The sequence below is a fragment of the Herpailurus yagouaroundi genome, unplaced genomic scaffold (genome assembly GCF_014898765.1).
Source record: "Herpailurus yagouaroundi ecotype Mexico unplaced genomic scaffold, PumYag 29, whole genome shotgun sequence".
NCBI lineage: Eukaryota > Metazoa > Chordata > Mammalia > Carnivora > Felidae > Herpailurus > Herpailurus yagouaroundi.
Window position 1 is genome coordinate 66,950,689 of NW_024412377.1, and position 22,724 is coordinate 66,973,412.

The following is a 22,724-nucleotide window of genomic DNA, read 5'->3' on the forward strand; positions in this document are numbered from 1 at the left end:
TAAGTAAAAATAAATATTTTTTAAAAAGAGGAAAAAAAAAGTTATGGAAACCACAAGGAGCTATATAGGAAGGATTCATAGACTAATTACCTAATTTACCTATTTTATAAGTTCAAAACTATTCAAGGCTCTAGGGCTCCTGAAAGCACCTGAAATATATTTTTTAATTTTTTAATGTTTATTTATTTTTGAGAGAGAGAGAGAGCCCACATGAGTGGGGAAGGGACAGAGAGAGGGGGAGACACAGAATTTGAAGTGGGCTCCAGGCTCCAAGCTGTTAGTACATGGGTCAGTGCGGGGCTCGAACCCACAAGCTGTGAGATCATAACCCAAGCAGAAGTTGGACGCTTAGCTGATTGAGCCATCGAGGCCCCCAAAGCACCTGAAATATTTCAATATTTAGAAAATAATTAAGCAAAGGATAAGGGAACAAAGATTTTGATCAAGCTGGGAGGAGAAAATGCCTTAAGATAATTTAAGGTCTTTTGGTGTGTATACACATATTGGCAAGTGGGCAAACAGTACAGTTACAGCTAGGTGACAATAAGCATCCCAGGTTAGTGGAGCGGATGGGGAGGGTGCTCAGTGGAGCTGGGATGCTACCTTTCCCAAGGAAGTGCCTTCATTGTGCTGCCAAGCCTCAGTTTCCCTATCTGTAAAACGAGATACTCGAACTGAATGACTCGAGGCTCCAGTGATATCTGTCATTCTAAACTTGAGGGTCTAGGGCAGTCCTGCGGGACTGAATGAGTTCTCCAGTTGTGTGGTTGTTTGTGCTGGGTGCCAGCACACGGTGTCTGTGTGCTGCATCTGGCCTTTCTCCCTGCTACTAAAAGGGCTGGATAGAACCTCACAGGCTGGGACAGCAGGATCCCTGTGTATCCTTCAAATGTCTTGTAGAACAGTGCTGGGTTCCACAGCTGGTCTGTGCACCACGTCAACTGAGCTTCTCTTCACACCTTTAGTTCTAATGCAGTAGTCGTACTTGGGAGAATGTTTTATTCCCCACCCCCACCCCCCACACCCTTAATCCATCAATTTGAAACTATTAGATTTCCCTTATTTAAAGCAAGTGCATTTTTTTCCCTTGGAGTACAATATACAAATATTCTTTAAGACTTTATTTCAATCTTAGAACTATTTACTTATATTTTAAAAACGTAGAGTTTTTAGGACTGATAAGAATGTGCCCTGTGATAGCATCTTGTTTTGTAACATTCATTTTCAAGTGCATTGTTCAAGCTCCATGTTGACACTGGCAGGTACACAGAGCAGGAATGACAATCCACGCTTTACAAATGGCCTAAACGGGAAGAAAAGTGCACAAGAGACATGGCAAGCTGGGTCTCAGGCTTTGTCTCCTTTATCCTGTTGAGGCCCTTTCTCGATGATACAAAGCCATGTTCATGGACTTGACCCATAGAGGCTCCAGGTCAGTCCCATGAAGGAAGCAAGCAGGGCAGGTAATGTCCTCATTATAGCTGAGGAAATGAAGTCTCAAAAGTCATACTCCTTGCGCACAAGCCTGTGGCTGTTGACTCTTCTGTCTCCAACCCCCCTCTTCTGACTCTTTGCACTCTATCAGTTGATTTCCATTTCAGCACTTAATGTAAAAGCTTCAGGCAGCGCCTCCATCTCGCCAGCATAAAACACATCATGTTTTAGGGACTCATTGAGGAAAATGCTAGGAGAAAGGAGAAAGAAGGAAAAAGACCAAGATCAGCACTTGGATTGCCTGCCTCCTTAACCAACAGTGGGCAGCAACCTTGTGATGGAAACCCCTGCTGCTTTGTCTGTAAAACCATACGCTAGCCCCCGACTGCCTGTGTCAGCCTCGACTGCCTGTGTCAGCCTCGACTGCCTGCGTCAGCCTTGTCATGTGTTTAGGGGAAAGTTAGGGACATTTCCACTTTCCCACCAAGTATTTGTGGATCTATCATTACCTGCTTGCATTTATCTGTTGGTGCATATAAAATTAAGACTTCAAAATGGATTCAATTTAAGTTTCCAAATTAATCCACCTTGAATCCGAGGTCTAATATCTGACAAAGTGCGGAAAGCATTGTGATCAGAAAGTCGTGGGAATTAGCTTCCCTTCTGGTAGTAATTGTCAGACAGAAAGCAAACCCCTTTGGAATGAATCTCCCCTTAGTTTCTCCTGGTTTCTTGGCATCTCTGCTCTCCCCTTCTGTTTTCCTGCCTGGAGAGAGCGGCTCTCCGCCCAGGCTTTCTCCTCTGTAGTGTTTGCCCCAGCACCCCTCAGAGCCGCCCCACTGGTTGGAATAGAGACTGGAATATAAGCTTCAGGTATTTCAATAGTCAAAGTAAATTTTTATTTGGTGCATTTTTTTTTTAATCTTTGTGTATTTCTGAGGAAAAGAGGTTGAATTTTGAATTGCTATCATCACAGTTTTAGAGCTAAAAACGTTTGTGTTCAAGATCAATAAGTAGAGCTTTTTTGAGGGAGAGAGCTCTGTGTGCAAAGAGCTTCATCTGCCAAGCCGGCTTCGTAACTTAACATCGAGTGCTGGAAAAATCCTTTGTGACGACTTTATATATGGCCTCGCATTCTTGTTCTTACGCGTAATGCTGATTAAACTGTTCTTACAAAATCTCAAGACTGCCTCTCCAGGCACGTATGTTAATGGTTCTCTGGGAACACCCAGAGATCTCCCTGACAGTTTGTAGGCTGTGTACTCATCCCTCTTATTTATCTTATCTGCTGAAAAAGGCTGTAGAGAGAGACCAGTGTTCCCCTGTGCCAGCCATCATATTTTAAGAACAGGATAAAAATTGCTGGAGAAAGATGAGAAAGTAGAGAAGATTGATCTGTACTCAGTTTGGTTCCCTGGCACTTTCTCTCAAGTTTAGTTTCATTTACCTCTGGTTAAGGAGTGCTTTAGACTAGTTTGGATATGAAAAATCTTATTAATTGTTTTAGCATTCTTTAACAAAAATGCATCGTACTTAGTCTAGATTAATCTGAGAATAAAATGCCATGTTGCCTTGCCTTGGGTCTATTGTCAAAGAAATCTAATAGCAAAGCCCAGACATCTGGTGGTTTTGAGCCCCTCTTAACCTGCCATTTCATATGCAGCTTTTATTACGTAATCTTTTGATCTGGTGGTAGTGGTGATGTATGTACTCTTTTATGGAGCCCAAGAACAATTTTTATCACTGCCTCTGTGTGAAACCCGATGTAGTTTTCCATCCTGGTGGCTTGCACAGTGCCTGGTTGTGTGGTTGAATATTGGTTGCCGAGTTGCTTTGTTAAAGCCACAAACTTTGGAAGTGAAATCATCACACCAAGCGATCCGGCTTATGTCGACTCTTCTGTAAATAGTACGCGCTGGGGGAGTATTCTCTGGCCCCCGGGGAAGGTCAGCAAAGTGGTTGTGAGACAGAGTAATCTGGTCTGGGTCGTGCTGAAAGCTCTTATTGATATGGGATTAGTCTCGGTGGAGACAACGCGCTGTCACATGGGCATCACTGCAATTGAGTGGAGTGAGGTGGGAGGCCAGTGGGGGGGAAGGGGACGCTGCTGAGTCACTGAGTTCATTAAAAGGCTACTGCACGGGCGGGCAGCAAGGCCAATCCCTGGACTGTGCCGCCACCACACCCACACCTCTGGGTTGGTGAAGACTCCACTCCACGCCAGGCGAGGAGAATAGCAGCCCTTGACAAGGTAGGAACCTGAGAAGCTAATCTCTGTCTCAGGCCCCAGGTACACACAGCTGAGAGCCCCTGGGCAGATCCATGGGCGTGGAAGAGTGAGGCCCCAGCTGGAACATAGGACCTCAGCCTCTGGTCCTGAGTGCGGGCTTCTCTGTGCAGATGCAAAGGGGGTTGGCCACCAGAAGATCGCCTGTCTTGGTGGCTCAGAAATTCTGAAAGGGAAGAGAGGAAATTGTATATGTGTTACGAGTAGCCAGCAGTCACAAATACTATTTCTCCAGATCGGGCATCATTTAAGGTTCCGTTTAAAGTTGGCAGTGAGCAGGCGTTGTTGGTGTGGGTGAGAAAAACAGGGTTAAGGATGTTAAGTCACTGTTCTTTCATGGGCTCCATATAGTTAGTCTGGAGCTTCTATGCTACTAGAAAAAGTGCAAAAATGGCCAATTTTTGTCTGAACTGGGACTGGGGGTATGGGAAATGGAGGGTATTTGGGGTGGGGGGCAATGGGGACAGAAGTCCTGAAGTCTCATCTCTCTAGGAAAGGAGGGTAGTTTTCTGGTCTTTGCCTTAAGTTTTGTCCCCAGCCTTAGACGGCAGCACTCGGTGTATATGAGGGCGTACTGCGGGCCAGGTGGACAAGGCATGTGTGTTTGTGTGTCTCCACCACAGACACTGTAGATACGTCTGAATGACTATTAATAAGTGAACATGACCAAAAAAAGGAACTATAGAGATGAATCTGTGGACGAGTTCTGTGTGTACATTGTCAATAAAGATTGGAAATTGATGGTGGCTGCAGAACACCTTTCAAGGTAAACTCTGAATGACGGAACTCTCCACTGTAGGTTATGAGTCCTGGAGAATTCATTTGGGCAAATCTTGATTGAAAAAATGGCTGCTTGGACTAGACGAATCCTTTTTCTTTTCTTTTCTTTTTTTTTTTTTTAAGTAAGAAGTCATTTCTTCCTGAAGCTCCCTGTGCTTTCAGGTGGAAGAGAGAGGTTGCTTTATTTTTTAAATTTCTTCTCCAGCTCTCCCCTTTTTCCCCCCTCTTGCAGAGCTGAACATTGAGTTCTATTCATCTCAATTTGTTCAGAGGTGTCCAAGGCCAGGAAGGCAGACAGCAGATGTTTGGTGGCTTCAGTAAATGGGGGATATTAGTAATGGAGGATAGAGGTTGTACAGGGTCAGGGAAGAAGGAAAGCTTGTTTTGGTGCAAGAAAAGTTTGCTGTTTAATTGGTTGTGTTGGCAGCCAGTAAGGATTGGGCAGGAAAGAGTGCAAAGATGAAGAGAACAGGGTGTATGTGTGTTGGGGCGGGGGGAGTCCATTCCTTGCCCCTGTCACCTCTTTCCTGGCTGCTGTGAGTGTAGCCTGTCTGATGTCATGTTGCTTGGATGGCCCGTCAGGAAACCACTTCATTCCTGGCTCCCCTGGTCTCAATTAGCTTGAGTGTAAAAACTTGGTTGGTTTAATCTGTCCCTCTAGCAGAATAAGACTTTCCCTTTTTAAAGAGAAAGGAATGTGTGTCTTGGGCATTAATGAACCTCTATTAAACTAACCTTCCTGCATAATTAAATTACTCACTTTGAAGTGAAGGAGCACCTAAAAATGTTGAAGTATGATCCAGAATAGAGTTGAAATATTTTTTTTTCGAATTTTAATAAAAGTTCAAAAAAAGGAGAATGTCAAAAGCATCAACTCTGAAATAGAAGACGTTTGTTTAACAACACTCATAACTGGGGAGAAAAACAAAAGCTAATCGGTTCTTGGATTTTGTAAATCACCAGCAAGGAGCCACAGATGCAGTTTCACCTAACTTGGAGCTCTTGATTTATGGAGGGGCGTGGGACGCTAGATTGCAGTGGGCCAGTCATTTCTAACTCTAGATCTGAGCATATGTAACGGAAGATGAATTTTGGAGGGATAGATCAGAAGCTTTTTCCCATGTGTAGTGGTTAAAATGAGGATTGAAATGTTTGATCTCAACCTGCCATACTCCAGATGACCTGTCAATGACCCAGTGCAGAAAATTAGCCTCCCATCAACTGCATGGTCAAGTTGGTTTGTGTTGAAGAAATGCAAATATATTTAAAGATTGAACCTGATAAAAGTCATCTCCCTCTCCTTGGTTTATGGAGGACAGCGCTAGTTCCCCGCCAGCTAAGAGGTCTTCATACCTCACTCCTGGACACATCTGACACATCCAGATAGTTCTGGGGGTGCTGTCTAGCTTCACACCCCTTCATTGCTCTGTCTTTGAAATTCTTTGTTTCTGGGAATTGACCCTCTTGCTGATGAAGTTGGATAGATTTTTTTTTCTTAAGTTTTATCTAAAATTACTGTATATTTGAAATAAGTAAGGGGCTTTCTGTGTCAGCTCAGTCTGCTTTATAGACCCAACGTCTAAACTTAAGTGGGCTGGGAAGTTGAAGATGGTAGAACATTTCTCTAAGTTGAACCAGTAAGTGTTAGTGTTGGAAGGAACCCTATTAGCCCCTCCTTTGTACAGTGTTCTAGTGGGGAGTGGATCTGTGGACATGTAGGCAGTGATGTATTCTTACAGCAACAAGTGGTTCCACTGTGAAGTTGTCATCTTGACACACGGCTGTTTTCCTATGCGCTTCTCTGGATGGCTTTCTTTGAACAAGATGCCCCTTCCTATTCTGTTGCTTCCACCAAGGCTATATTTGTATGAGATCACCTTTCCTTCATATATTCAGGTTCATGGTGTTTATTACCCATAGTCCATGCATTTATGATGGCATTCCAGCTCCCTTTTATTCTTTCCTATTGGGTTTGAATCCCCTGTTATTCTATCTTCCTTCCTTCCTCTGTAGCTAGGTTTTAAGTTTCACCTAAGCGTCTTTCTCCACTTCCCATATTTCACATTAAAATTTGTTCACTGGGTCAGTTTGTCATTGCAAATTTCTTTTCACTCGAGCTTGGGAGGTACCCTTTTTCCCCGTTAGGGGTCTTTATTCTAGTGCCTTACACATTGCCTAAAATATAAAAATCCTGTTGGGCATCATCACAAATGTTGTTACAATCCATGTCCACTTTATCTTTGAAAATCAATGACCTTCACCTGGAAGAAGCCAGGAAAATACCTCCCTTCGCTTTCAGGACTGTCCTCAGAAAGTTCAGGAAGTTTTAATGGTTGTTCCTGCGTAAAAAAGCAGATGAGGAGAAGAGAGGGTGGGATCAGCATTGGCAAGCTGTCGCATCCTTCTCTGTACCATTTATCATTTTCTTCAGGAAGTCTGCACCTTTGGGGAGTAATGATCTCATCCATGAGGGTCTCCAGCAGCTTCCCCCTCTTCCCCTGCTGTGGCCCAGAGACTCCTTTGTGCTCCATGGTTGCAATCCCTGCTGCCAGGCTGGGGCTTCCCTGCTTAACCCGTAGCCTGTTTGTGACTCGTGTTAGATAATGAATCCTTTCAGGAGTCTGAAAGCTGCAAACCTTCCTCCCAGAGGAAATACACACATGTTAAATTTGTGTCCAGTTTCAGGGGATTTGGCAGATGCTGACCAAGGTGTGTGAACTCCAGGTGAAGGATCCTTTGCATAAGCCGTACACATGGTGGCTTCGAAACTTGGCAATTTATTTTTACTACAGTCTGTGTTACAGATCGTCTGTTCTGCATGTTGTGTGGTTTCGTTTATTATTTACTTTCAGCCCCGGGTACACAGAATAGGGCCAATCATAGTTCATGTCATCCTCTTTACTGGTCCACACAGGGCCCTCTTGCATCACTTGTATTTCTGTGTAACAACGAACACTTGTGAGCTCAGAAACTAAAACCTGACCGTATTTACCTCCACCTGTGTCGTCCTACCAACCCAAGCCAGTGTCACCTCTCTCCTGAATCTTACACCAATTGTCGAGTTGCTTTCTTCAGAAATAATTTTGTCATGTATGTACGTTTCTTTTTTTAAAAAAAAAATTTTTTTTTTCAACGTTTATTTATTTTTGGGACAGAGAGAGACAGAGCATGAATGGGGGAGGGGCAGAGAGAGAGGGAGACACAGAATCGGAAACAGGCTCCAGGCTCTGAGCCATCAGCCCAGAGCCTGACGCGGGGCTCGAACTCACGGACCGCGAGATCGCGACCTGGCTGAAGTCGGACGCTTAACCGACTGCGCCACCCAGGCGCCCCAAGTACGTTTCTAAAGGGTCAGCAGGGGTACAGTTTTAGTTCCTAATTCCTCTCAAGAAACCTAGGAGTTCTCTGAGGTTTTTTATTATAATATTTTGAATATATTTTAATTTTTAAAAGAATTTAAGTATTAAATACTTTAATATTTATTTTAAAATACCTGAGCACCTACTAGGTGTTAGATACTGAACGGCAGGGGAAGGTGGAAGAAGATGCCAAAACCCTTTACGTTCAAATAATTACACCAGCAGAGACACAAACAAATTGAATACCTTCTCTGGGTGATACCATTTCTGTATGGTAAGAGACCTGTTTTAAGTCAGATGTACACATATTATGAACAAGGAAACCCACAGTGCCCCTACTTCCCTTGGGTCTGAACCTGTATCGGCTCACGGTGCAGCCAGCAGCCCCCACTTTCCTCCTTAGACCTGTGCTGTGCCTCCAGCTCACACGGCATTTGGTGATGCGCCTTCCTCTTCTCACATGACTCTCCTTCCCCTTCTTCCCACCTCGGTTTACGGAAGGCAGCATAGTGTGGTTTGAAGACCACAGGACTCAGTATCTGTGGCCTTGGGTTCAGGTCCTGACTTCCCAGGTGGTCTGTGTTGAGCAGATTACTTAGTGCCCTCTCCTGTCTTCCCTTGAGGGCAAAGCGACGATGGTGTTAACTCCCTCATAAGGTGCTATGAGGATTGAATGATCCAAATGCCCATATTTCATTAATCCATGAAATAAAGTGCTTTAGTACATAGTATTCAGTAAGTTCTCAATATTTGATGTCACATCTAATTGGTTTCGGCTGCCATGGCCCAAGAAATAGGAAGTGAAAATGAAAGAGATGGGTTCTGTCACCTGTAGTCTGAGATACCAGACTTCCTGGGTGCTAGAAGGGGTCTAATAAGAGCTTCTTTTAGTAAGAAAGGAGCCTGTCAGGGTGACCTCTGGCCCAGGACAACCTTTCTCATTTCAAAAAGTCTAAAGTCCTGTTTCCATGCTATTAACACATGCTGCCATTTCCTGTTCCTGTTACTACACAGACATGTTATGTGTTCAGAACTAAGGTTCAAGCTTTCTGAGGGCAAAGACTGTGTCTTTTATTGTCCATGTGACATGCAAGATGACACCCTTAATAAGTAGTTGGAAAGAAAATCAGTAGAGGTTCTAGATCACTGGACCCGTTGAAACCTGGAGCCCTAGACATGCTTCTATTTACCCAGAGATTTAAAAAAAAAAAAATTTAATGTTTATTTTTGAGAGAGACAGAGACAGAGCATGAGTAGGGTAGGGGCAGAGAGAGAGGGAGACACAGAATCCTAAGCAGGCTCCAGGCCCTGAGCTGTCAGCACAGAGCCCTACGTGGGGCTCGAACTCACAGACCACGAGATCATGGCCTGAGCTGAAGTCGGATGCTCAACCGACTGAGCCACCCAGGCTACCCCACAGATTTTTTTTTTTTTATTAGCGTTGGGAAATAGCCCTTTCACATCAAAATATTTCATTGAAAAATCCAGATTTTTGGATTTTCTTATAAAATTGTCTAGCAACATGGGGTCCACATTCCCATCTGGCAATGAATGCTGGTGTTGAGAAGCACATGCCCAGTAGTAAGCAGGGCACGCCTGTCCCGTTTGTCATGGACACCCCTGCTCCATCACGTTCACCCAGCCTGCTTCCCTCGTGTCTCACCTGCCTGTCCTCCTGGGAATGGAGTTTGTCGCCTGTCCGCAGTGTGTTATGAGAGCCTGATACCAGGAAGGAGGGTGAGTCGTCCATTCAGTGCTGCTTCTAAGACCTGGCACTGGGTCCTGGGGGAGGGCGAGGGAGATGGGAATGAAGAACAGGATTAGTTCATGTATGTCACCGATAGGTATACCCATAGTAGGACAGTGGTCCACGTTTGGGTGTGGCTGCTGTAGAAGGTGACAGGTGCCAGGTGAGTGGTGGAAACAGAATTGAACAGAGTGGTGTGTAATTTTGCCTGAGCTGCTTGGGGCGGGGGTCTCAGGAATGAGACTTTGCTCTTGAGGGATAATATTTCAACATCTAGAGGGGAAAATGGCCTTCTCCCTGGAGGGAGTGACATATGCAGGAAAAAACAGCTGTGACATGACCAGTTTGACCCACACATGGAGGAGCAGAGGGAGCTGGAAAGGGAGGAGGGGTCAGACAAGGGACCTTGAAGGCCAGACAGTGGCATTTGGAAATAGGCACTAGGAAGCTGCCAAAGATTTTTGAGAGTATTGTGATCAAAGGAGCTTGAGAAATGAACATTCATTCTTTTCAACTGCCAGCAAACATCGCAGGGGCAGAAATGGCTGTTAACATGTTTGCCTGACTGGCCCTTGTACCCTCTATTCCTGCTTTTTCTTGAAAACCATGTTTTCACGCGGTGCTCCAATGATGTGGGAAGGGTCCCTTTTCCTTCCGGCCTGTGGCTTCTGTCAGGTTGGCAGAGCCCCAGAGACAAGTGATAAATTTCACATGCAGTTTTAAGTACATCAAAGGGGGGTGGTGATAATTGGAAAGGAGTTTACCTGTCTCTAATAAAGAGATTGGAAACATGTTTGGGGCTGCTCTAGGTGATGTCACGCCTATTCGGACAGTCGTCTGTGTCTGGCTCCAACCAGACTGTGGGTTCCGTTCTCTAAGTGGGACTGGTTGGGATCTGATGGTTATATCCGCTGCCTGACGGCAAGTGCTGGCTGAGATGCTCTGTCTTCTCCAGTGATGGTGAGAAGTGCCGCAGCTGAGTAATTACTGATTGACATCCGCACGAGTCTGCCGCTGTCCTCACGCCAAATGAGACCCACCTGCCATGTTGGAGCTGGCTTATTCTGCTCCCGTTGATGAATGCTTGGCTGTGTCTAGTCCATTCTGTGCCCTCAGAAAGCCTATGGTGCAGTCGCCATTAGAAACGCGTACAGATGCTTCTTAGCTGGGATGATCTGGTTTCACTCAGAGTTAACGTCACTGCTTCCAGAGATGACACTGCCAACCTGGCTGGAGTGTCCCCACAGAAAGCACAGAAGTGAGGCCTGCCCTTGGAGCTGCAGGGGTGCACTCTCCTTTGTTGACTTGGTGACATTTTGAGGTTTGGTTTATTTTGTTAGCTTTTTGCACTGCATCTAAATTCGTTTCACAACGGGTCCTTGAGAAATGATTGTTAATAAAGGAATTCGAGATTGCAGAGCTCTTCCTAGTGAGCGGAGTGGCAATCACATAGCAACCATGTGGCATCAGGAGGCCTTTCAAATAGTGTCCAGTTATTTTCTCTTCTATGGGGCTCTGCTGGACTTGTTTAACCCATTTATTCAACGTAAGTGTCTTGAGTGTGTTTTGTGTGCACTAAGCATCAGGCAAAGCTGTGGAGGTGTCAAAGTGAGTAACAGACAAGTTCACACCATGCATGCCTGCTGGGTGCCCTGATTGCTGTGACAGATGATAGGCAGAATCATTGACTTGTCAGGTGCAACCATTTCTTTTTCCCTTAGCCATAAAACTAGAAATGTGATGGTTGTCACTTCATGTGCTTGGGTTACAAAGTGAGTTCTCTGGACGCTGGTTAATTTTGCCAAAGTGCTATTTCTGTAGTTTGTGCAACTGCCACCAGGTGCCCAGTGGTACCTGCAGACATGGGGTAGAAGCGACAGGTGGATGATCGCCAGGTGTGAGTAACCAGGGGGAAAAACAGGAATAGCCCGCCGAACGTGCTTTCATAGAAAAATAGCACATATTACCTAAGTAAGGCTTTGGTTAATCATTCTTAGGAAACAAACAAATGAGAGGAGGAATCCTTAGGTGTACAGCATTCATTGAGGAAAATCCCAGGTGGTCTGTAGACAGAGGTGTACAAATTGGCCCCACAAACAGATGGGGATGCACATGTGTGTGTGATTGAAGAGCATAGGCTCCTGGACAGTGGATCCTAAGCTATTAAGTGGTTTCCTATAAGAAGCAGAATTTACTCTTACTTTCCCCATCCCTGTGGTGTTTGTATTTGTAACAATGCATAAAATACGTGCAGATGCATGCACACACACACGAGTACTAAACTGACTGGATATGGAAGGAATTTCTAGGCTTAAAATTAGTGGGAGAAATAACAAAAGACTAGATCGATAGGATTTGACAACAAACGTGTTACTTTTGTGGAAAGAATTTAGATAAACTAGAGAAAATATTTCCAACAAATCTACTTTACCATCCTCAAAGAGCTTAATACAGTAAAAACATCTGGTAGGCTGAATAGAACGTGCACCCCACTAACCATGTCCGCATCTTAATCCCCAGAATTTGCAAATAGGTTACCTTACAGGATAAAAGTGACTTGGTATATGTGATTAAGAATCTTGAGAAAGAAGTGTCATCCTGGATCACCAAGGGGCCCTAATATAATCAAAAGGAGCTTTTATAACAGGACGCAGGAAGATGGGAAGTGGGAAGAGAGAGATGTGATGAGGAAAGCAGAGGGTCAGAGAGCAATTTGAAGAGCGAGGCTGCTGGCTTTGAAGATGGAAGAAGGGACCTCAGCCCAAGGAATGCCAGCAGCCAGAAGAAGCTGGGAGAGGAGAGGAGGGGACTCTCCTTTAGAGGTTCTGGAAGGAGCCCAGACCTACTGACACCTGGGTTTTGGCCTAGTGAAACCATTTCAGACTCATGACCACTAGAACTGTAAGGTAGTAAACGTGTGTTGTTTAAAGCCACTAATTTCATAGTAATTGGTTACAGTAGCAACAGGAAACTAAGAATCTGAATGGATGAGAAACTTCCCTAATGATGTCTGCTGTCACTCAGCAAGTGCTTCTGTGTCTAGGCTATGTCGTGTGTCATCTCTGAGTCCTCACAAACCTATGGGGAAGGTGGTGTAACTCTCCTTTTTGCTAATAAGTTCAGCATAAGGCTTAAATTGTATGTCACACTGGGACGCCTGGGTGGCTCCGTCGGTTGAGTGTCTGACTTCAGCTCAGGTCATGATCTCACAGTCTGTGAGTTTGAGCCCTGCGTTGGGCTCTGTGCTGACAACTCGGAGCCTGGAGCCTGCTTCCGATTCTGTGTCTCCCTCTCTCTCTGCCCTTCCCTGCTCATGCTCTGTCTCTCTGTCAAAAATAAATAAAGATTAAAAAAAATTTTTTTTTAATTAAAAAAAGAATCTTACGTCACAATTGTTAGTGTCAGAGCTAGGATTCTCTCTGGCCCGCGTGACCCCAAAGCCCATGCATATGTATGTGTCTTTAACCCTTACTTCTTAGAAGTACATGCAAAGGACACATGTTAAATTGTAAGCAGTAGTTGGGGTTACAAGTGATATTTTCTGCTTATGGTGTTTTTTGCTTTTTTAATTTACACATTTGTTACAGAGAATATATAATCTTATGTTCAAGAGGACGGGAAAACACTGTTAGTAGAATACTGGTACCTTGCCTCTTAGGGTTTATCGTCCCTGACAATAAAGTCTCCCAGAGAATGTTTCTCTTCTGGATCAGAAGCCCTCTCCAAGATGGGTCTCAAAGGGCGCTCTGATCTAAGAGTGTGGCCTTATCAAAACATCTCCACGTTTTGTCTTTGATGACTCTCAGGTGTGGGGTCATGTCCGGGGCCAGGTGAGGAGCACAGATGGTGGGACACATGGCTCCGGGCACAGGCAACATGGGATGTGTGCCACTGGGCACGTTAGTTGTGTCACTTTAACGGTCACATAAAACAAAATCTCAAAAAAAAAAAGTTACCCCATCCTCAGCTCCATGACCTTGCTTCCTTTCTCTCCTCCCTCATGCACACAGAGGTGTAGTTCAAGGAAAAGTGCTGCTGAAGATAGGGAGGAACTCTCTACCGGCATCGCCACGAGACCAGGGAGCCCCCGTGGTTGTCCTCTTCCCTCTCCGTGGGCCCCACTCTCCCCTGTCTGCTGGCCTTCCTTTGTTCAGCTGAGGGCGACAGGCCGGCTGTGGGGACACAGGCCCAGCAGGAAGACCGTCGGGGTGCTGCCCGGGTGCCATGACGTCATGCTCGAGAACGCCCCCATTTCCCCACAGTGCGGTCTGGAACATGGTCGCCCCAGGACCACAATGCTTCTGCACAGGCCAGGGCCAGAAGAAGAGGTTAAAAAAGATCAGGGACACCCTGCTCCTCTGAAGGGGTAGAAGGGGAGGAGAGTGGCAGAAACAAAGCCCGGTGGGTCTGGAATGTGGAGACTGCGAGGCTGAGCAGATGGAGGATGGGATGGACACCTCAAGGAGTTCTCAAAACCCAAGAGGCCAGGAGAGCTAGGGTCAGAAAAATGTGTGGCCAGTCTGCTGTGGAGGCTGATAGGGGCACACCACCCTTCTTAACTCTCCCACCTCTGACTCGTGTCACATCTGGATGGCAAGAAATCAGGAGCATGTACAGGTAAACAGCCTCTAGCTTCTGCTCAGAGACCTTCGGGAACCTATATGCAGTGTGGCGGATAATTCCAAACGGGGGTGACCGTAGTTTTTGTATTTGATGATTTCTGTTGTTGTAAAACTCTGTTCATAAGATCTGGAGGCCCTGGCCCTGCAGGCTGGCCGCTCAGGTCCTGGTGTTCTGATCCTGCCTGCTGTGTTCGGGCCTCCCCGCCCCCACCCCCAGCTCTGACCTTCCCTTCATCTCCCTCTCCCACCTACTTCAGGGTACTTCTGTTTGGCCCTAAGCACAGTTGTGGATGTGGTGAGGGGGCTTGTTTCTTGTTTTCAAGGGGCATTTCCGTTTCTGTTCTGAAACTTGAAGATTTTTTTTTTCATTGTCTCTCAGAATGAGGCAGATGCTCGGAACAAGCAGTCAGCTCTGAGGGTGTTTTCTCACACTGCCTTTGCCTCTGCCATGGGGTCCCTTGGCACACAGCCTCTTTGCATCTCTAGATGCTGTAGTTCTCGACCAGTAACCTATTTCTGTATTGTACCAGCTCCTGCTTTCACCCCACTACACCCTAAGTTTTGTGGTGGTTTTGTCTGTTTGTTGAGTTTTATCAGAAGGGAGAGCTCATACTGACCAGCTCTGCATTCTTCAGCTGTGATTCTGGGGTAAGATCCCTCCCTGCAGTGGGGATCTTCTGTGTTTTGATTCAGAACCCTTTCTTTTTTTAAGTTTATTTATTCTGAGAGAGAGAGAGGGAGAGAGGGAGGGAGGGAGAGAGGCTCTGCCCTGTCAGCAGGGAGGCTCTGCCCTGTCAGCAGGGAGCCCAATGTGGGGCTCGGACTCAAACCGTGAGATCATAACCTGAGCCGAAATCAAGGGTTGATGCTTAACCAGCCGAGCCACCCGGGCACCTGATCCAGAACATTTCTCTTCTGTGTTCCAAGGGTGTCCTTTTCTTGTGGGTTGCATCACTTGAAGTTCTCCCACCTTGGAGAATTCTGATAGCCTTCCTTTTGTGCCAGATTTTGCCCTTGCCAGGTAGGCCAAGCAGCCTGGATCTGGGAAGGCACAATTAGCGGTCACCTGTTGGTTCTCATGGAAATGGAGACCAAGCAGCTAGTCAAAGCCTTTGGGACTTGGAGCAGCCTTGCAAATGCAAGCGGAAGACTGCTAGCCCCCTCACCTCTTGTCACCTGACCTGTAAGCTGTGGAGCTAGACCACTTTACAACAACAGTTTGGCCAAATTGTTAGAACAGCTCTCAGGGCAGGAAATAGGGGATGCCATAGGCACTTCGACACTTGATTGGATGCTAATGGAAGACCCTGGACGGAGGACTGGTGGGGTGCTGCTGCAAGGTGGCTAGACTGGGTACAGCTGACTGTTCAGGCCAGGGTCTGCAGAGGCTAGTGCTGCCATATTGGTAACCCAAGCAAAGAAGGAACCCTGGGGTCCCTCCTGCGGGAAACATTCTACAGCTGTGGCGGTTATAGGTCTTCCTCTTTCTGTGTGACTGTCTAATTAAGATTGTGGCTGATGAATAGTAAGCAGCTAGCCTTGTAAAACTTAATTTGGTAGTCTCATCCATGTCCTTGAACACAAAGTACTTCTCTTTTCAAAGCTGAAACTGTGATTCTACCAAACTCTGATCACTGCCTCAGCACTTGGAGGCTCTTGTTTGCTCAGTGGGTTTCTACTCACTCTTGATTTATTCTCTGTTGTGCGGCATGATTACAGAGGGATATGTGGAATCAGTGTGGTCTAGTGGTAGATGGGGGAGCTTGGAGTCACCTGATTCCTGGCTGTGCTTTAGCAAATCACTGATTCTAGAGGGTCAGTCCAGTTAAGTTTTCAGACTCTGTTTTACCACCTGTAAAATGGGCTTATACCTGAAGGACAGGCTTTTACTTAGAGACTTTTTTTTTTTTTAATTTTTTTTCAACGTTTATTTATTTTTGGGACAGAGAGAGACAGAGCATGAACGGGGGAGGGGCAGAGAGAGAGGGAGACACAGAATCGGAAACAGGCTCCAGGCTCTGAGCCATCAGCCCAGAGCCCGACGCGGGGCTCGAACTCACGGACCGCGAGATCGTGACCTGGCTGAAGTCGGACGCTTAACCAACTGCGCCACCCAGGCGCCCCGTTAGAGACTTTTTTGATGATGATGATAGCAACTGACATTAATTGAGAATTTGCTTTGTGCCAGGGATATTGTATTAGTTGCTTTAAGTACATTATATAACCATAATAATGCCTCTGAGGAAGATGCTATTTTTATACCCACCATGTATGCTACATGCCAGGAAACCAAAGTTTAGTGAGGCCAAGGAACTTTACTAACGTCGCATGAGCAACAAATGGTAGAGCCAGAATTCAAAGCCATGATTCTGATTCAAAAGCTCGGATTCCTCATCACATTGAGATGTGAACGGTGTAAATATTAAAGGAAGGTTTCAACACCCATTTATCAAAAATTAAACTCCAATTATATGATTTGTATTAGGCTGAGAAGCAGTAGCCACTCTCATGCAGTGCTTATGGGAGTGTAAATTGTTACCACCATTTAGAAAAGCATTTGGGGGGGGGGGAGCCTGGGTGGCTCAGTTGGTTAAGTGTCCAACTCTTGATTTTGGCTCAGGTCATGATTCACGGGACCAACCCCCCACATAAGGCTCTAGGCTGATAGTGAGGAGCCTACTTGGAATTCTCTCCCCTCTCTGGCCCTCCCCTGCACTCCCGTGCACACACACGTGTGTGCTCTCTCTCGAAATAAATTATAAAGTTTAAAAAAATGAAAAACATTTGTGCAGCTTTCCAGAAAACTGAAGGTAGTCTAACAGGTCTGCTTCTGGGTGTATCTGGGAGATGCTCCTTCATGAGCACAAGGAGACAAGTAGAGAACACTACATCACCATGCTGTTCATATCGGTAAACAAATGAAGGGCGCTGAAACTTCCAGCTTGACAAATCATGGAATCACCATATGATGAAATACCATATGGCACTTGAAATGAGCACTTTCTGAAGATTGTAGCTAGGGAAAAGGAAGCAGTTAAAATGCATACTGGTAATGAGGGAGCGGTGTCATGTTGAAGACTGTGTATAAGAGAACGCCATGTATAATATTTAGAGCAAGATAAACAATTTTAGAAATTTATGGAAAGATGTGTTATATGAAAACCTGGGAGGGCAGGTTGGCTCCAGCTTCGGTGGCGTAGCTGTCTTTGAGGTAGAGAATGGGATCGAGGGCGGGCACAAAAGAGGGCTTCAATGTGTAGCTGTAACATACTTCCTTTCAAAAACTCTGGAAGCAAATATGACCAAAGATCGACATTTATTAAACTGAGGTAGTCAATACATAGCGCAACTCTCTACTTTTGTGTATGTTCTAAATATTTTCTTTTTTTTTTTTAAATTAAAAAAAAATTTTTTTTTTCAACGTTTATTTATTTATTTGGGACAGAGAGAGACAGAGCATGAACGGGGGAGGGGCAGAGAGAGAGGGAGACACAGAATCGGAAACAGGCTCCAGGCTCTGAGCCATCAGCCCAGAGCCTGACGCGGGGCTCGAACTCGCGGACCGCGAGATCGTGACCTGGCTGAAGTCGGACGCTTAACCGACTGCACCACCCAGGCGCCCCTGTTCTAAATATTTTCTGATAAAATACAGTGAGACGACACTCAGGGGACTTTTCCTTTTGAATTCCTCACAAAGATTGTCACACGTTCTTGCTGTGACCTTTCCTTTGTAGCTACACATCTTCATCCTTTGAGGGCAAATTGGATTATTTTAAAAGTAAAGGGCAATTGGCATTGAATGTGAGTGAGGTAGATAATAAATCAGGAGAATGCTGTTTTTTAATTAAGAATTTGGTGTGGCAGTCAGGGAGAGAGTAAGTGTCTGAGTGGCCCCAGCATTGAGAAAGCAAGTGCCTGTCCTCCGGAGCAGACTTCTCGGGACAGAATGCAACCACATCAATGTATAAGTTAGGCCTACTTGTTAATAGGTCATCCTTGTTACTGACCTGCCTCACAGCCAGTCTGATATGTTTTCCATTGGACCCTCGTGGTCTGTCTCTGCTCCTGTCACCGGGTCCTTCAGGCCATTCTTTTCTAAGTGTAAAATTAAGCTAGAACTTCAAAGGTTCTGTCTCGTGTCCTGTGAAATCAGGGGATGTCCTATAGTGAGTCCCTCCACCAGAGCCACACTCCAGGGCCCAGTTGACTGTTGGTCACCATATAGGAGGTCAGCCTCTTCCAGACAGGACATGAGAGCAAGTTAAGGGCTGTGGCTGGCAGTGGGCTCAGGGTGGACACACTGGATTGTTCTTGAACTCTGGTTAGAAGCCTTTGGAAGCAAGCAAGCAGTGGGCAAGTCAAGTCTGAGGTGTTAGGGATTCTGTCCAGGCACATCTTCTGGATGCGTTCCAGTGATTGCTTTCACAGGGCTGGGTAGACAGACATCCTGACTCTTGAAGGTGAAACTGTCTCTAGGCTTTGCAGTCAGAAAATCTGTTGTACAAAGTTCTACTTTGTCCTGTGGGGTAACAAGCATTTCTCTTCTCACACTTACTTATTTAAAATTTTATAAATGTTTGTTTATTTTTGAGAGAGAGACAAAGCACGAGGTGCGGAGGGGCAGAGAGAGAGAGGGAGACACAGAATCTGAAGCAGGCTCCAGGCTCTGAGCTGTCAGCACAGAGCCCGACAAAGGGCTCAAACCCACAAACCACGAGATCATGATCTGAGCCTAAGTGAGACGCTTAACCAACTGAGCCACCCAGGCGCCCCTCACACTTACTTATTTAGTATCCATTTCTCATCCATGCTATCTAATACTGGCTTTTGATATTCTTTTGTTTTAATAGTTCATTGAACTCAGTTTACCTAAGTAAAAAGTATGGCTTTGGAGTCAGGTATTTTGATTCCTGGCTCTGCCACTGACCCAGCTTTGCAACCTTGGGCACGTTATTCAGCCTCTGTTAACTCACACTTAGGAGGATATCAATAGCGCCTTCTTCAAAGGGCCATTGTGATGATTGAATGATCCGATGAGTGTGTAATACCTTGCACATGACATTGTGACATTCAGGTTAAATGTTGAACAGCATCTTCCTACCTTACTCTGATTAACCATGTGTGCGCCCTCAATCTTGATTTCCCCCTCCTTGCCTCTGTGCTATTGGGCTGTTTGTAATACATCTTTACTTAATGATCATGTAAACATAAAGCCTTCAGACTCTTGTTCAAATTTATTTATTAAATAATAGATGGGGCGCCTGGGTGGCGCAGTCGGTTAGGCGTCCGACTTCAGCCAGGTCACGATCTCGCGGTCCGTGAGTTCGAGCCCCGCGTCGGGCTCTGGGCTGATGGCTCGGAGCCTGGAGCCTGTTTCCGATTCTGTGTCTCCCTCTCTCTCTGCCCCTCCCCCGTTCATGCTCTGTCTCTCTCTGTCCCAAAAATAAAATTAAAAAAAAAAAATAAATAAATAAATAAAATAAATAAATAAATAAATAATAGAAACTTTGCTGCCTGCAGTCACTGTGGCTGTCCTTTTGAAACTAAATTTGGACTACAAGGTATTCTATGGCAGAACACGTGATTTTGTGTTTCTTGGTTACCTGTTTGATGAAGATGCTAGAATAATTTGAATCTTTTTTTTTTTTTTTTTTTTGGCCTCCTTTTGGTAACCAAAAGAAATTTCGTTTGTCAGCTGGCTCTTGTCTTTTTCGTGAAGCTTAACAATATCCCATCGTGGCTGCGATGAATTTATAATGGAAAAATGGGGCATCCAGAAACAACCAGAGGCTTGCCTGTAACATGGACAAGCTGGCTCTGATATCAACTATATCTGTTATTTCAATTCCCATCTGAGATCTCCACCTCCTTAATTCTAAATCTTGCATGACCCCTTTTACATCCCCTTTGCAAACCCCTGCAAATGAGAGAGGCTTCTTGATGGCGTGGTTTACTTGATTCTACTTCTCCATCTCTAGAATGGTAATGGGATCATGCTCCAGCAGGCCTGTGCACTAGACTTGTTTATGCCCCTGTCGTTACATCTTTGTCCTTCAATTTGTTCTGAGTATGTAACAGAATTGTGAGGAGCTTGGCTTATAATGTGGGGTCTGGCTAACCTGGTGTGGCTCACATTTGTGAGAAGTTACCTCTTGGGGAAAGAGTTTAGTTTTTTCTGTTCTCATCATGAGTGTACCCATTTGCTTTTGTTGGTGTGTTTCATCACAACATTCTCTGCCAGACTCAATGATACTTACAGGTTGATTGGGAGCTTGCTGAGTGTTTGCACAGCCAGCGTAGACTCTAAATGATGTAGTAATGAAATGGCATTCGGGGGTGTGTCATAGTAAACTATAAATATCTATTTTAGGAATTGTGTTGAAGACACACAACAGGGACTAGACTCTTTGCCCTTAAATAAGGCAGGCTTAGAAACTGCCCTTCTTGCAGGAAGCAAGAGTGCAGACAGTGCTGACCTTCCAAAGGATTCATGACTTGAAAGTTCTTCAACATCTCAGGGCTACTAGAGGTTTTTTTCTTGAAAGTGCATATGTGCTTTACTTTGTTCTCTAATATATCCACACCAATCTTAAATTTTTTTTTTTTTTTAAGTTCTGGTTAAATCAAGTACAGTGTTGCTGTAGGGCAGCCTTCCACAAACCCAAATGCCAAGCAGGTAGGCTAAATCAACAAAGTGGGCTTTAGAAGGTTTATTTGTTTTTGTCTAAAAGATGATGTTAATTATGGAGAACCGTGGTCAAGAGGGAAAGCTGTCTTCACTTCAAGTCCATTGTCACCACGCCTGCTGCAGGCCCTGGGTTACTAGAGTTCAGGTCATTTAAAGAAATCCACAGGTTTTCATGTCAAATCCATTAATATTTAAGAGAGGCTTAAATAAGGAAGACTGTGCAAACCAAACACAATGTATCTGAATGGCCAGCTTATACCTCCTCTTCCCCCCAGAGCCACATATGCTGTGGCTTCAAGTGCCTACTGACATGTACCCTGTAACCCACAGTGGGGTCCCCCCAGTGTGAGAAGTACAGCCTCTGAGCCAGGGAGACCAAGCAGATGTGGTCAGAGCCCTAGTAACCTGAGAGGATCATTGTAGCACAGGGGTGTGCTGGGACCTCTGGGAACCCCAGGGGACCCTTACCCTGCTTTAGCAGCAGCTCTGATTCAATCCTATGTATTGGGTTTATGTATCACCCCTTCCCTCCAACATACATGCACCATCCCTCCACTAAAAAAAAAAAAAAAGCCCCACAAACTTCCTCATATTACCCATTTCCAAATCTCAGGGTGCTGGTGCCTCTCATTTGAATGCACGCTTATTTACTCTTCCTTCTTGAGTCAAGGATTCCAGAAATGAACTCATCTGACCAGTGTGGGGTGGGGAGGAATTAACTCCTTCTTCATACTCCCCACCCAGCCTCTGTTACCGTGTCCTGAGACTGCAGAGTTCCTTGGCAGCCATGGGCACGCTTAATTCACCATGAACTTAGTATGAACTAGAATTTGTAAATCTCTTTTATATATTCTGCTACCAAGCTGTATTTCTCTCCTACAGTTGTAATAAATTATTTTAGCATGCTTGGGGATGGTAATTACTTGAGCGCCTGAAGTTGGTAAAGCTGTTTTTTCCTCTCAGCAATCCTGGGCTGCTGCTGAGTGTTTAAATATGTTTGCTTTTTAACATAATTGTCCTTCTTACTTTCTCATCAGTTGTCAGTGTGGCAGTCACTGTGTGGCTGTCTCTGGTCCTTTTTATTTGCTGCTTCTAATCTCCTAGTGTTGGGAATTCATGCATCCAGGAATTTTAGAATCATATAACCAGAGTTTCTAGAATTTCAGACAAGATAGATGGTCTCTGTGTGTGGACCCTTAGTATGGGTCAAGTATCTGAGCACAGGTTTGACGTTAATGTCTCTTTGGCTGGTCAGAGCCATTTATTTTGCTTCCCAGTTTTCAGGTCTGGGGAAGAGTTGTCCCTTCTAGGACTTCTATCTTGTCAAGTAAGACTTGACAACTGAGAAACTCTTCCCAAACAGCTGCCCTTCCTCACCCTCTTGTCTCTCCCAACTGCCTGGGGAGCTGAGGCCTTGTCTTGAACACCACATAGACAGGACTCGATCATGGATGCATTCAACTTCTTAACGCCCACCCTCTCCTTATAAAGGTGAAGTTTCGACCATCATGGAAAAGCCATTTACACGTGGAATGGTTAACAGCCTTCTGTGGCCTAACATTTATTCCATGGTTTTTGACCAATGTGCTGTAGTAGATGCAATGGTACATGGTCATTAGATCCTCCATGGGGCCCCCTGGGCGTCTTTGTGATCCTTCTCTCTTCTCCTTTCTTTAAAAAAAAAAAAAAAAAAAAAAAAAAAAATTTTAACGTTTTTTTTTTTAAAAAAATTTTTTTTTTTAAAAGTTTTTTTTTTTTTTGGGAGGGGTGCGTGCCCGAGCAGGAACGGGGGGGGGGCCGGGGGGGG

At 45.2% G+C, this 22,724-nt stretch overlaps 1 protein-coding gene across 5 annotated transcripts in view; it reads left to right on the forward strand.

Moving 5' to 3' along the window:
* The window catches only part of MCC (MCC regulator of Wnt signaling pathway), a 440,272-nt gene that overhangs the window by 264,957 nt on the left and 152,591 nt on the right, over nucleotides 1-22,724 (forward strand). The window contains exon 1 of one of the 5 annotated variants that reach the window (XM_040446642.1): nucleotides 3,575-3,685. The exons of 3 other annotated variants lie outside the window; for them this stretch is intronic. Coding sequence is in view for 1 of the 2 variants with exons in the window: in XM_040446635.1 (XP_040302569.1) it covers nucleotides 14,198-14,224 (27 nt within the window). In the remaining variant the exon portion in view is untranslated. Of the gene's footprint in view, nucleotides 1-3,574; nucleotides 3,686-14,105; nucleotides 14,225-22,724 lie in introns of those variants that run through there. One more of the 5 variants, XM_040446635.1, reaches the window with a different exon arrangement.